General features: G+C 40.5%; 1 protein-coding gene across 1 annotated transcript in view; it reads left to right on the top strand.

Annotated features, from left to right (window-relative positions):
• LOC117529092 (protein unc-13 homolog B-like) overlaps positions 1–12,664 on the top strand; it is a 174,724-nt gene that overhangs the window by 15,987 nt on the left and 146,073 nt on the right. The window contains 1 exon segment of the mRNA XM_034191794.1: positions 8,450–8,479. Within this exon segment, the coding sequence (XP_034047685.1) occupies positions 8,450–8,479 (30 nt within the window).

Below are 12,664 nucleotides of genomic sequence, written 5' to 3'. Positions count from 1 at the left end.
AGGACGCACTGGCAAATTTGGAGAGCAGCGCGCGCCAGCCGACACAACAAAAGTTAAAATGAGTCAGCTTTTTATGTACGCGTTACGTGTTGTGTATTTCAGTAAAGTGATAATAATGCAAATAACATGCTGTTGTCGTGCGGTATGCATTTTTCTGAGTCCCTCTGTCCATGCTGTCGCCTGCAATGGCAATGACTGGGCATGAACGTCGGGCCTCTTGAAAATGCATACCGCCCTCCAAAAGCATGTTATTGTATTATTATTTAAATCAAGTTAGCTTCTCATTATGTAAGTGAATTCTAAAATTTGAAGGGAAAAATAAAATTAGCCATTTGTTTAAATAAATTAAAAAAAGCACCCATCGATCTTTGTGAAAGGCTCATCGGCTGGTATTATCAGCCAACTGATATATTGGTTGGACTTTTCATGCATAAATGTAAAAAGTGAAAGAAGCTCACAGAGAGATGTGTGAGCACACAGCAAATGTAATAAAAAAAACAGACTAAAGGCTAGTCAGCTGAATGGTTTGTAAAGACACAGACGGCGGTAGAGAAACTGATAAGCATCAGTTTCCACGGTAATAGCTGCCTGAGTTATTGCCCTCTGTTCTGTGTACCACAACTCCAAGTAACATCATGCAAATGAAGCCATAAGGCCACTGTGCCAGCTCATTTGTTCCCGTGACGAGGAGATAGAGCTGTCGTAGTGGAAAAACAAGAAAATCTCCCTGCCGCCGCAAATTTCCATTGCTTTCCACTTCACATGCAGTTCGGTGTGAGGAAGGAAGTGTTTGGAAGTTTTTCTTTTTCTGTTCTTGTTATCCTAAGAACACCACACTGTAAAAACAGTTTGAGCTTTTTGCTTGTCTGGCTTTTTATGCGATATTTGCCTCCATTAAGGAGGTCATGTTGTGTTACGATTAATCCGAAAGTTAATCTACAAAAGTTGGAGAACAAGCAAAAGTACCAGTTGATACAGATGTACAGACTCTGTGTTGATTATGACCATGAAGATCTGTGAAATTTTATATGCTGGAGGACCACATGGATAAAATTTGATTAGTGTCCTGAGTCAATCCATCCCTAAACCTCAAACATACATGTATGATGACCAAAAATGTAACTGTAACCAGCGGAATGGTGTAGTTCAAAAGAAAATAATTGTTTGTTTGTCTGGAAAGACCCCTGGATATGACATTTATGCCTCCATTGTTCAGCTGTGTCCATCTGCCATGTCAAACGGCAAACATAGCACTGCCACAGTGGTCACATTAATCCCCTCCAAAGAACAATCAATAACTCCTGTCGATGCAAGAAAGAATGAAAGATGGACCATGTAAAAATAAACCAAAATGCACCAGCAAGCTTTTCCAAATGTCAAAACAGGGCTATTGCTTCTAATAGCCATCTGTGTGTAAATCTATTAATTTAAGATACAACAGAAGGTATCATGTTCTCTCAGTGGATTATGTTTTATATCACAAGATTAACTGTCAGCCAAACGTTAATCTTTACCATTCTGTCAGATGGTGCTATTAATGTTATTGTCTGTCCACTCGTAGAAAAAAAAAAAAAAAACCTTTTCTTAAAGATTTTCACACAAGTAGGGCCAGCACATCAGCCAAAAGTGCTGTTATCCGCACTTTTGGCTTGTGTGTTTATCATTTCTAAACCAAAAAACAGAATGGACGTCCTCAATTTTTTATATTTTCATAGAGCAGGTAGCTCAGTGGGATAATGAGTTGGGCAGCCAGTATATTGACCTGGGTTTGATTCTCATTCACAATACCTCTCGCCCTCGTTGGAGTCCCAGCTTGGGACTCAGACGAGGGTGGTCGCATCTCCTCCACTCTCCCTTAACTCTGCTTCTGCTTTAACCTTCAAGTCCCTACTTAACCAGACTGTGAATTCCTCAAATTTTATTGGATACTGGATCTATTGGACTACTATTGGATTTACCATGGAATTGATCAGCTGGTCTCTGAACGCTATTGACACCGTTTTTTCTACAAGAAGGTCAGGACCGGGGGATCCTACTTGCCCAGATGGAACGTATCCTGCGGGCTATGTTCTTAACTCCTGGGGGTCTTGGCGTGTTGCATGCTTGGTGCCTTTCTCCGTTGAGGACGTCAAGGATTTATTCATTTTTGGTCTTATGGTAGCAGGGCTGGTACTTTTTGGCTTATGTGCTGCTCTGATCTACCGGAAAATTGGCAAGACTGCGGCATCAAGATCCATGGCCCCTCGCTTGTCCATCATGATTAATGAGATTGGCAGGGTAGTGAATTCTCACACTGCGATGACTCTTGAACTCGGACGCAAATTGGATGACATCTTCGACCTTGCAGATGAAGTTGAAGATTTCGGAGGCCGGGGAATATTCTTAATTTACAATTGGGAATATTCTTAATTTACATTTGGGAATATTCTTAATTCATAATTGGGATTTGGTTGTTCTAGTGAAGCTGTAAAAAGTGTTACCAGCGGTTCTCCCAGTTCAGTTGCGCAGGTCTTCAGTAGACGGGGACACACCTTGTCTGGGCCTGCAGCGTTCCTGGGATGAAGCTTCCTCAGCTGTCCTCTGACCTGGTCCACAGTGATGGATGGAGGAGGTTGTGTTGAGGTGGGGGGCTGCTGCTGTGATGTCTGGGGACCGGTGTGCTGAGGGAAGAAGGGGAGATGTCTGCAGTGACAGAGAGGGTGGGGGGTCATGGACTAGTTGAACCGGTTGAAGTTGTTCATCTATCTTCCAGTTATCAGTCAGAAACCAAGTGCCAAAAAGCAGTGATAAATTGTACATAGAGATAACCAATGTTCTGTGAAAATTATCTTATAAAGAATACAGAAACCAAAAAAGTTGAAAAAAAGCCTGACAACACCACAAAAAAACTTTGATTCAAGTGCGTGAACTAAATACATACTCCAGGCATTCGATCACATGTAATTTAGCTTTTGAAAAGCCACTTCTAACAGGAATTTTACCTTGAAATTTTTTTCCGAGATAAAAATTTGTGGAATTGGAAACTAGTGATGGCAGAGGTTTGTGCTCTACAAGCGCTGTGCTCTAGTTTATTCAGAGATTGAAGACATTCATGATTCTGAAAGACCTTCATGATTCATTTTCAAAATGGTTCCTTTTTTCCACTCATAAGGATACTTACCTGTTCCAAAGTTGTGAAAATTGATTTGTTTTTGCATCATCCTGTGACCAGAAAAGTCAAAGAGCATGTATTTGCCAGGTGAAAAATCTTCCTGAATCCGGATCTCGCCGATTTTGAACGAGTACTGAGTTGCGCCCTACATTGTGCCAAGACTTCAAGTCAATCAGTCGTTTTTTAATTGTGTGAGTCGACAAATACAGACAAATTCGGTGGAGTGCCGCACCCTTTGAGCGGTCCCTTGTATGAGAATGTAGCGTGACCGCTGTTGTGTATGAAAGATCTTCACCATCGGGTAAGATTTTTGGATGACAACTACTGAAGGACTATTAACTTTCATTCCTTAATGGGGAATGGAGTACAACTTTACCCAAAACATTCCATTTGTTAAAACTGAAGCTGGTCTCTGAAGGAAACAGCTTATCGGTTTGGATCATCAGGTGCTGACGTGTTTGTGTGGTTCACAGACGGCTCCAGCGGCTGCGCAACAAAGAATTTTTCAGGCATCGGTTACATCTTTTTGAATTTCAATTTTTCAATTTATTTTCATTTATATAACGCCAAATCACAATTCAGGTCCAACCTTACCAACCCCCAGAGCAAGCACACAGGCGGCAGTGGTAAGGAAAAACTCTCTCTGATGATTTGAGGAAGAAACCTCAAGCAGACCAGACTCAAAGTGGTGACCCTCTGCTTGGGCCATACTACCGCCACAGTTTACAAAACAATTTACAAAATGAATATACAGGAAATTTTGCCGGTGCACAGGACCGGAGGGTTGCAGATACAGACACCACACCCATCCCTGGATGGAGTTGCCCCTCAAACGGAGAGAAAAAACAGAATCAGGCATCAGAAAGACAACAAATACAGTATAATTTGTCAGCATTAAGCAACAAGAAAAACAAAAGAAATACTAAGGTGATTACGTTACATTTCAACATCACATCTTAATGTTGATGTTCTAGGTCCATATCCTAAAAATAGCTCCTACTGACGTTATTCTAAGAAAAACCTTAGAATTCCTTGGATTCTTAGACATTTCTTAGAATTTTCCCTTGGTAAGATGAAAGTTGTCCACAAAGCACCTTAAGCCTTAAGAGAGCTCCTAAGGTGCCAAACTGGTAAGGGTAGGGAGGAGGACATTTAAGAAGCCTAAGATTGTCTTAAACAGAGGAGATAGCAGAAAAGACAGAGGAAGTAGAGCTATTCACCGTATGTAGTCAGTAACACGCTACCCGCTTGATCTATGTAATTATTTTATGTTAATTTACTGTCTTAATGTATTTATAACTTGTTTAGGGCCTTGTTACCATATACACACTGTTAATATTATCATTATTTTTATTATTATTATTATTATTGGTATTATTAATATTGTTAGTCTTTTATTATTATATATATTTTGTCATTTGATTCTTAAATGGACCACAATGGTAATAAATGATTTCACTTTCTTGTGTCATGCGTGTATATTTGTCATATATATATATATATATAAAAAAGTCATATATATATATATATATATAAAAAAGCCCTCCGTAAAGCTAGGACATCTTTCTACTCATCACTAATTGAAGAAAATAAGAACAACCCCAGGTTTCTTTTCAGCACTGTAGCCAGGCTAACAAAGAGTCAGAGCTCTATTGAGCTGAGTATTCCATTAACTTTAACTAGTAATGACTTCATGACTTTCTTTGCTAACAAAATTTTAACTATTAGAGAAAAAATTATTCATAACCATCCCAAAGACGTATCGTTATCTTTGGCTACTTTCAGTGATGCCGGTATTTGGTTAGACTCTTTCTCTCCGATTGTTCTGTCTGAGTTATTTTCATTAGTTACTTCATCCAAACCATCAACATGTTTATTAGACCCCATTCCTACCAGGCTGCTCAAGGAAGCCCTACCATTATTTAATGCTTCGATCTTAAATATGATCAATCTATCTTTGTTAGTTGGCTATGTACCACAGGCTTTTAAGGTGGCAGTAATTAAACCATTACTTAAAAAGCCATCACTTGACCCAGCTATCTTAGCTAATTATAGGCCAATCTCCAACCTTCCTTTTCTCTCAAAAATTCTTGAAAGGGTAGTTGTAAAACAGCTAACTGATCATCTGCAGAGGAATGGTCTATTTGAAGAGTTTCAGTCAGGTTTTAGAATTCATCATAGTACAGAAACAGCATTAGTGAAGGTTACAAATGATCTTCTTATGGCCTCGGACAGTGGACTCATCTCTGTGCTTGTTCTGTTAGACCTCAGTGCTGCTTTTGATACTGTTGACCATAAAATTTTATTACAGAGATTAGAGCATGCCATAGGTATTAAAGGCACTGCGCTGCGGTGGTTTGAATCATATTTGTCTAATAGATTACAATTTGTTCATGTAAATGGGGAATCGTCTTCACAGACTAAAGTTAATTATGGAGTTCCACAAGGTTCTGTGCTAGGACCAATTTTATTCACTTTATACATGCTTCCCTTAGGCAGTATTATTAGACGGTATTGCTTAAATTTTCATTGTTACGCAGATGATACCCAGCTTTATCTATCCATGAAGCCAGAGGACACACACCAATTAGCTAAACTGCAGGATTGTCTTACAGACATAAAGACATGGATGACCTCTAATTTCCTTCTTTTAAACTCAGATAAAACTGAAGTTATTGTACTTGGCCCCACAAATCTTAGAAACATGGTGTCTAACCAGATCCTTACTCTGGATGGCATTACCCTGACCTATAGTAATACTGTGAGAAATCTTGGAGTCATTTTTGATCAGGATATGTCATTCAAAGCGCATATTAAACAAATATGTAGGACTGCTTTTTTGCATTCACGCAATATCTCTAAAATCAGAAAGGTCTTGTCTCAGAGTGATGCTGAAAAACTAATTCATGCATTTATTTCCTCTAGGCTGGACTATTGTAATTCATTATTATCAGGTTGTCCTAAAAGTTCCCTAAAAAGCCTTCAGTTAATTCAAAATGCTGCAGCTAGAGTACTGACGGGGACTAGAAGGAGAGAGCATATCTCACCCATATTGGCCTCTCTTCATTGGCTTCCTGTTAATTCTAGAATAGAATTTAAAATTCTTCTTCTTACTTATAAGGTTTTGAATAATCAGGTCCCATCTTATCTTAGGGACCTCGTAGTACCATATCACCCCAATAGAGCGCTTCGCTCTCAGACTGCAGGCTTACTTGTAGTTCCTAGGGTTTGTAAGAGTAGAATGGGAGGCAGAGCCTTCAGCTTTCAGGCTCCTCTCCTGTGGAACCAGCTCCCAATTCAGATCAGGGAGACAGACACCCTCTCTACTTTTAAGATTAGGCTTAAAACTTTCCTTTTTGCTAAAGCTTATAGTTAGGGCTGGATCAGGTGACCCTGAACCATCCCTTAGTTATGCTGCTATAGACGTAGACTGCTGGGGGGTTCCCATGATGCACTGTTTCTTTCTCTTTTTGCTCTGTATGCACCACTCTGCATTTAATCATTAGTGATCGATCTCTGCTCCCCTCCACAGCATGTCTTTTTCCTGGTTCTCTCCCTCAGCCCCAACCAGTCCCAGCAGAAGACTGCCCCTCCCTGAGCCTGGTTCTGCTGGAGGTTTCTTCCTGTTAAAAGGGAGTTTTTCCTTCCCACTGTAGCCAAGTGCTTGCTCACAGGGGGTCGTTTTGACCGTTGGGGTTTTACATAATTATTGTATGGCCTTGCCTTACAATATAAAGCGCCTTGGGGCGACTGTTTGTTGTGATTTGGCGCTATATAAAAAAAAAATTGATTGATTGATATTTACAATTGTATTATGTACTCACAATGAACTTACTAAATAAAATCACACATGCACGCATGCTTTTAATATATAGATGATCAACATGTGAATGAAGTACGTTCAAACATTTTCAAGCTGTGTAGCACTTCATTTAATTTTGCTGGGTTTCATCATAACTAGGGATGGGTATTGATAAGATTTGATCGATATCGATACCATTATCAATTCTGCTTATCAATCCCATTCCTTATCGATACCTCTTGTGAATTTTAGTAGGCTTTACAGGTTTTCTGTCAACAACATTTTATTGAGTCTTAAAGTAAATAAATATGAAATTGGATCCTTGATCTCTGGACATAAATAGAAATAAAAATCTGTAGTTTTTGTCAAAAGTGTTTCCTTTCAGACATTAATGCCATGAAAGTCTCTCCATACATTTGAGCTGAACTCAGGCGGCTGCTGGAGTCTGCAGGTCTGCAGCCATAGAATCTTAGACTGCTGCACATCAACACAGGATGTCTCGTTTTGGGAGGAAAAAATATTTTGATTGATTGCAGTTTGTTTGTATGACAATGTTTGGAAAGAGGTGTCATTTGATTTAATGAGCGATTTGCTTTGAAGTTATTAATTCCGACCGGACTATATACACAGTAGAGAGTGGCGCAGCGTTTGGAGAAACGGAACGGAGGACGATTCTCATTTCTATCTCGCAACAAGACAGGAGTCCCAGTTAGTCACTTTAATCCACACAAAAGTGACTCACAATTGACATATTTTAATGGCTTTGAGAGGGGTTAAGAAGCGGACTTGCTGCTTCTGTAGAGGAGCGAAGCAATGAACCAGCGAAGCAGCGGATCGATGCACTGCTTATTGGTTCAAAGCAGAGCCGCACTGCAGAAATGTTTGATTACAGAGCCACTGCAGGATCTGTAATCAACTTAGAGAAATGATCATTTTCCCGACAAACACCCTCAAAACCAACGGCCGCTCTGAAGGACCGATAAGGGAATTGTTAAGCAAAAACAACCGGTTCTCGATACCCAGCCCTAATCATAGCATAGTTATCCTCACAATTCCACATATTAATGTAGTTCAGGTTATATGATCGGTTGATTTCGCTGTCTTTTCATGACCAGGAGGGCAGAACGCATTGTTTTTTTATTTCTCCTCCCCTTTCTGTGACAACCAATCACAGCTCTTTGAGGACTGTGTCATACCTAGCAACAGGGTTAACCTCGCTCCCTCACAAAGATCGGAGTTTCCCCTTGTTGCTGTCAGGCACCTGCTGGCTTACTCTTTAGGCTATGATTCCTTGCCAGGAAATTTTAGGCTAAGTTAGGAGCTCTTTGAGAGGGCTTTGAGTTGCTTTGTGGATATGGGCCCTGGTTTTTATTCTGTTCTTTAATCAACATCATAGTTTTGTTCATCCGTCACCTCCTGCAGAACAAATGGTACTTGTCAATAAAAACAAACCAAGGTGTAGAAAAACTCTAACGTGAGTTTATTTTCTGTTGCAGTGAAAAAGGCCAGCCTCCAAGGACCCGCAGGTGAGAAATTCAAATTTTATAAATCTTTCACCTTTTCTCATCATACACTCATATCCTGTACTTTATATCACGTCAAATTTAGTATTTTATAAATTAATTTTAAGCTATATTTACGGAAGCGTATTGTATTCACAGGATTAAAAAAATTGGACCGCTGATCTCATAATTACGACATCAGGATCTCATAATTATGAGAATAGATCTCATAATTACGAGAAAAGATCTCATAGTTACGACATGAGGATCTCGTAATTACGAGAAAAGATCTCAAAATTACAACATCAGGATCTTATAATTACGAGAAAAGATCTCGTAATTAAAGCCACGTTCACACTGGGCGCGACGCGAGTGACAGCAGCGACAGGTTGCCATGTAATCCCTATGGAAGGAGGCGTTGTGGTGCCAAGCCACGCGATGGACGTGAATGAAGCGAAGCGAGTGAAGCGATTTTGAGCGATTGGCGTGTTTGCAGAGACTCTTTTCTTTCTGTCACGTGCGCACGCGAGCGAATCCTCCGTGAAGATTATTTTATTTATTAACTACACAGATGTATATTAAAACAAATGCTGACTGGTTTATAAACACAATTATGACAGACTTTTTGGGGGAAGAGCGAGCAGCAGCCCCACAGCAGGCAGGAGTTTTTTTTTTTTTATTGTTTACATGTGTGCACGTGAATGGGACAGGGAGTCCTCAAACTGGGTCCTGCAGAGGCAGAAGGACCGCTGAAAGCGGCCGTCATCCAGATGCAGCCCCTGCAGCAAATAATGATACTCCCTGAATTGGGAACATCTCATGAGGATGTTGTGAACCCAGGGACGGTGCCGCTGGCAACGTTTGTCAGCTTTCCACAACAATTAAGAGCACAGCAACTCGCTCCGTGTGATCAAGGTCCATCATGTTAACTTGACTGACAACCGGAGCCAGCGAGCAGAATGGAAGCTCCTCCTATTTGATGATGCACTGGGGCGAATTTTCGCAGAGAAAGCAGAGCGAACACGGTGAACACGGTATTAGAGAAAACATCAGGTGTCTAAATTGTTTCATGTATATTCTTCCGTACTTCCAGTCCCTCAGTAAAGAAGTGGGCTGAGCTCAGCAGATGATGACACACTGCAGTCAAACACAAAGTGTGGCTTTTTCCCTGAAGTTCTCCCGGATGAATGTCCAGGGAGGACCACGGGGCGTCTTCCAGCTTTCACTCACACAGCCCCACCGACCACTGGGGACAATACGGGGCTCACTCCCACCCAGGTGCATGCCAGTCTGTGGGCCCCATGCCCCACCTCGCTTGATGAGTTTCATTCATCCAGGAATAGTTTAGGGGGAAATCCACAGTTTGAGTGTGCCGTGGTGTGTGATCGCAGTGCAGTGTCGGAGGTTACAAATTGCCCAATTTTCGATTATGACTCGGGAAATTCTCACGCTTGTCTTTACCAAGGGACTGGAAGTACGGAAGCACATTGTACGGAAGCGATTTTACACACACACACACACACACACACACACACACACACACACACACACACACACACACACACACACACACACACACACACACACACACACACACACACACACACACACACACACTAAATAAATAAATAAAAAGAGCCTGATCTCGTAATTACGAGATCCTGATGTTGTAATTATGCGATCTTTTCTCATAATTACGAGATACCGATGTCATAATTACAAGATCTTTTCTCGTAATTATGATATCTTTTCTAGTAATTACAAGATCCTGATGTCATAATTACGAGGTCTTTTCTCGTAATTATGAGATGTTTTCTCAGAATTACGAGATCAGCTGTCAAAAATTATTTTTTATCCAGTGAATGCAATATGCTTCCGTATATATATTAAAACAAAAGATTGTTAATTTTTTACTTCCTACATGAAGCTCATGTTTTCATTTCTCTCTGTTTTTGGGAGGTTTTGCCCTGTTATTGGCAACTCAAAATTTAATTAACAAATTTCCATAGAATTTGGGGTAAATGTTGATGCGATTTTCCCCCACAAATCCGGTGCTTTTCAAGTCATCTTCTACACAAACACTGACAGAAGGGAGCGACTCTATAACCTTCACCCTTGTTGTTTGACAAGAGTTTAAAATAATCTATGCCGTCATTCTCTGACCCAAATCTGCATGTCTGCATGAAAAACTCAAAAACCACAGTTAGATTGACTTTTTTTTTTTTAATCTCAGGCAACGTGTACAATAACCTGAAGATTTTTCAAAGTAAAATTGCAAGTGTTTTGCCTCAACTGTAACTTGTGCTTGTCAAGAGAAATCCTGTCTATCTGTACAGCAAAATCTTCCACATCCTAAAAGTCATGAACCATAAAACTCTCAAAATCAAAATGTTTTTATACATTAATACTGGGAGGTCAAAGCTTGTCCTGCCCCTAAAAAAAACTTCAGGTTTTTTTCTTTTTTACTGAATTTTTGGTTTCAAGTAGAAAGTGTACCAGAAGTCCTGAAATGCTCACATTGCCCGCTAGATGGCGACAAAAAGCTGCTCAAATGTGCGGCAAGGTCTTGACTGTTTAAGCATATGAGTAGTTAACTTTTTGATCAAAATGAGATGGGCCGACGGTCAAAAATCAACTTAGATTTGTGTTCCTTGCCCTTATGGGCAACTTACTTGTCTTTTTAAGCACATTATAAATCCCTTTGCTTACAATAGAGGCACTCTGGTCATGCTGACGTTACTCCATTAGCATCACATTATGGGATGCCATCGCATTATGTGACCAGGAAGTTTTCCTGCTAACATTAGCTCATTAGCGTTGTGGTATGTGATACTTGAGAGTGTTCATGCTAATGTTAGCCTGTTAGCCTCACATTATATGAGGCTAACAAGTTTTCAAGACTCATGAACTATCAAATCCATCATGAATCACTGCTTTAAGGCCCTCTTCTCACTCAGGTCCTCATCCACCACAAGCATGTATTTTTACGCACATTTTAAATCCCATTGCTCACAAAGGAGGCACTCTGTTCATGCTAATGTTAGGTCCAGTGTCGGCACCTTGATACCAGCCTAACGCTTTTGCTTTGAAAGTCATCAGATGACTGCAGGCTGGCTTCATCTCCTGATGTCTGGACCTGAGCCAAGTGCACTCAGTGTAGTTTGTAGGTTAATCAGTCAGATTCTGACATGTCACTGAGTTCCAGGTCACTTCTGTATTATTATGTAATGTTTCGTCCTTGCACAGGTGAGATCTGATTGGCGGCTGTTAAATCCAAATCCTCGTGCTCTGCACCTGAGCAAATCCCTCCAGTGTCCCACTGACTGATGCTGAGTGACTTTCCTGACTCAGAGTCATCAGGTTTTAGACCTGACCCTGATATTCCACTCTCTCTCTCCATGTCAACGTTGATGTTGATTTTTGATTTAAAAAAAAAATAATATATATATATATATTTATATATATTGTAAATGAGCGACAGTGTGCATCTGCAGTTCAGGCTCCCCTTTGAAAGGATTTTGTTCTGTCACAACCACATCTGTTGCTGTGAGATAAAGAGGTTTAATTGTGATCCTTCTGGTAGCCTTTCTTTCCTGTCTGTGTCCTTTTCCCTCTCCACGTGTGACACCTGTCCCAGAGCAAACAGCGGTGATAATTCATTTAAGCTTGCCGTCTCCTTTAGGCCACGTGTAAACAGTCACTTTGTCGCTGCAGGGTAGAGGAGGATTTATGAGGCTCGGGGCTTTAGGACAACCACAGGCTGTAAACCTACTGTCTGAGGATGGGATTAACAACTGAAATTATGAAATAAATCAGAATATTTTACATGGACCACTCTGTCTGTGTGTTGGGTGGGGGTGGGGCTGCCTTATTTCAACATTTTTTGTTATGTTGCAGATAGATTTAAGTACATACAGTTGGGTGTATAAGTATGACATTTTGGGGGGAGATAAGTATGACATTTTGGGGGGAGGTAGTTAATTTGCATTTGTGCACCACAAAATTACTATCTTCCCTCAGTGCACTCCTTCTTGCATGGTCACTCATTCTTTGAGAACTGCCCACTCCCGACAGATTTACCACACAGTACCATACTCTTTGTATTTCTTAATGATTGATAGAAACAAGCTTTGTAAAATTCTATTTACCTGCTTTAATGCTAAATGTCCACCAGGTTCTATTTCAAGAATCTAGAGTGCAGGCTGCTGT

This window comes from Thalassophryne amazonica, chromosome 17 (assembly GCF_902500255.1).
Source record: "Thalassophryne amazonica chromosome 17, fThaAma1.1, whole genome shotgun sequence".
Lineage (NCBI taxonomy): Eukaryota > Metazoa > Chordata > Actinopteri > Batrachoidiformes > Batrachoididae > Thalassophryne > Thalassophryne amazonica.
Note: the sequence above shows the minus strand (reverse complement) of the source record. Positions and strands in the feature narration are given on the sequence as shown.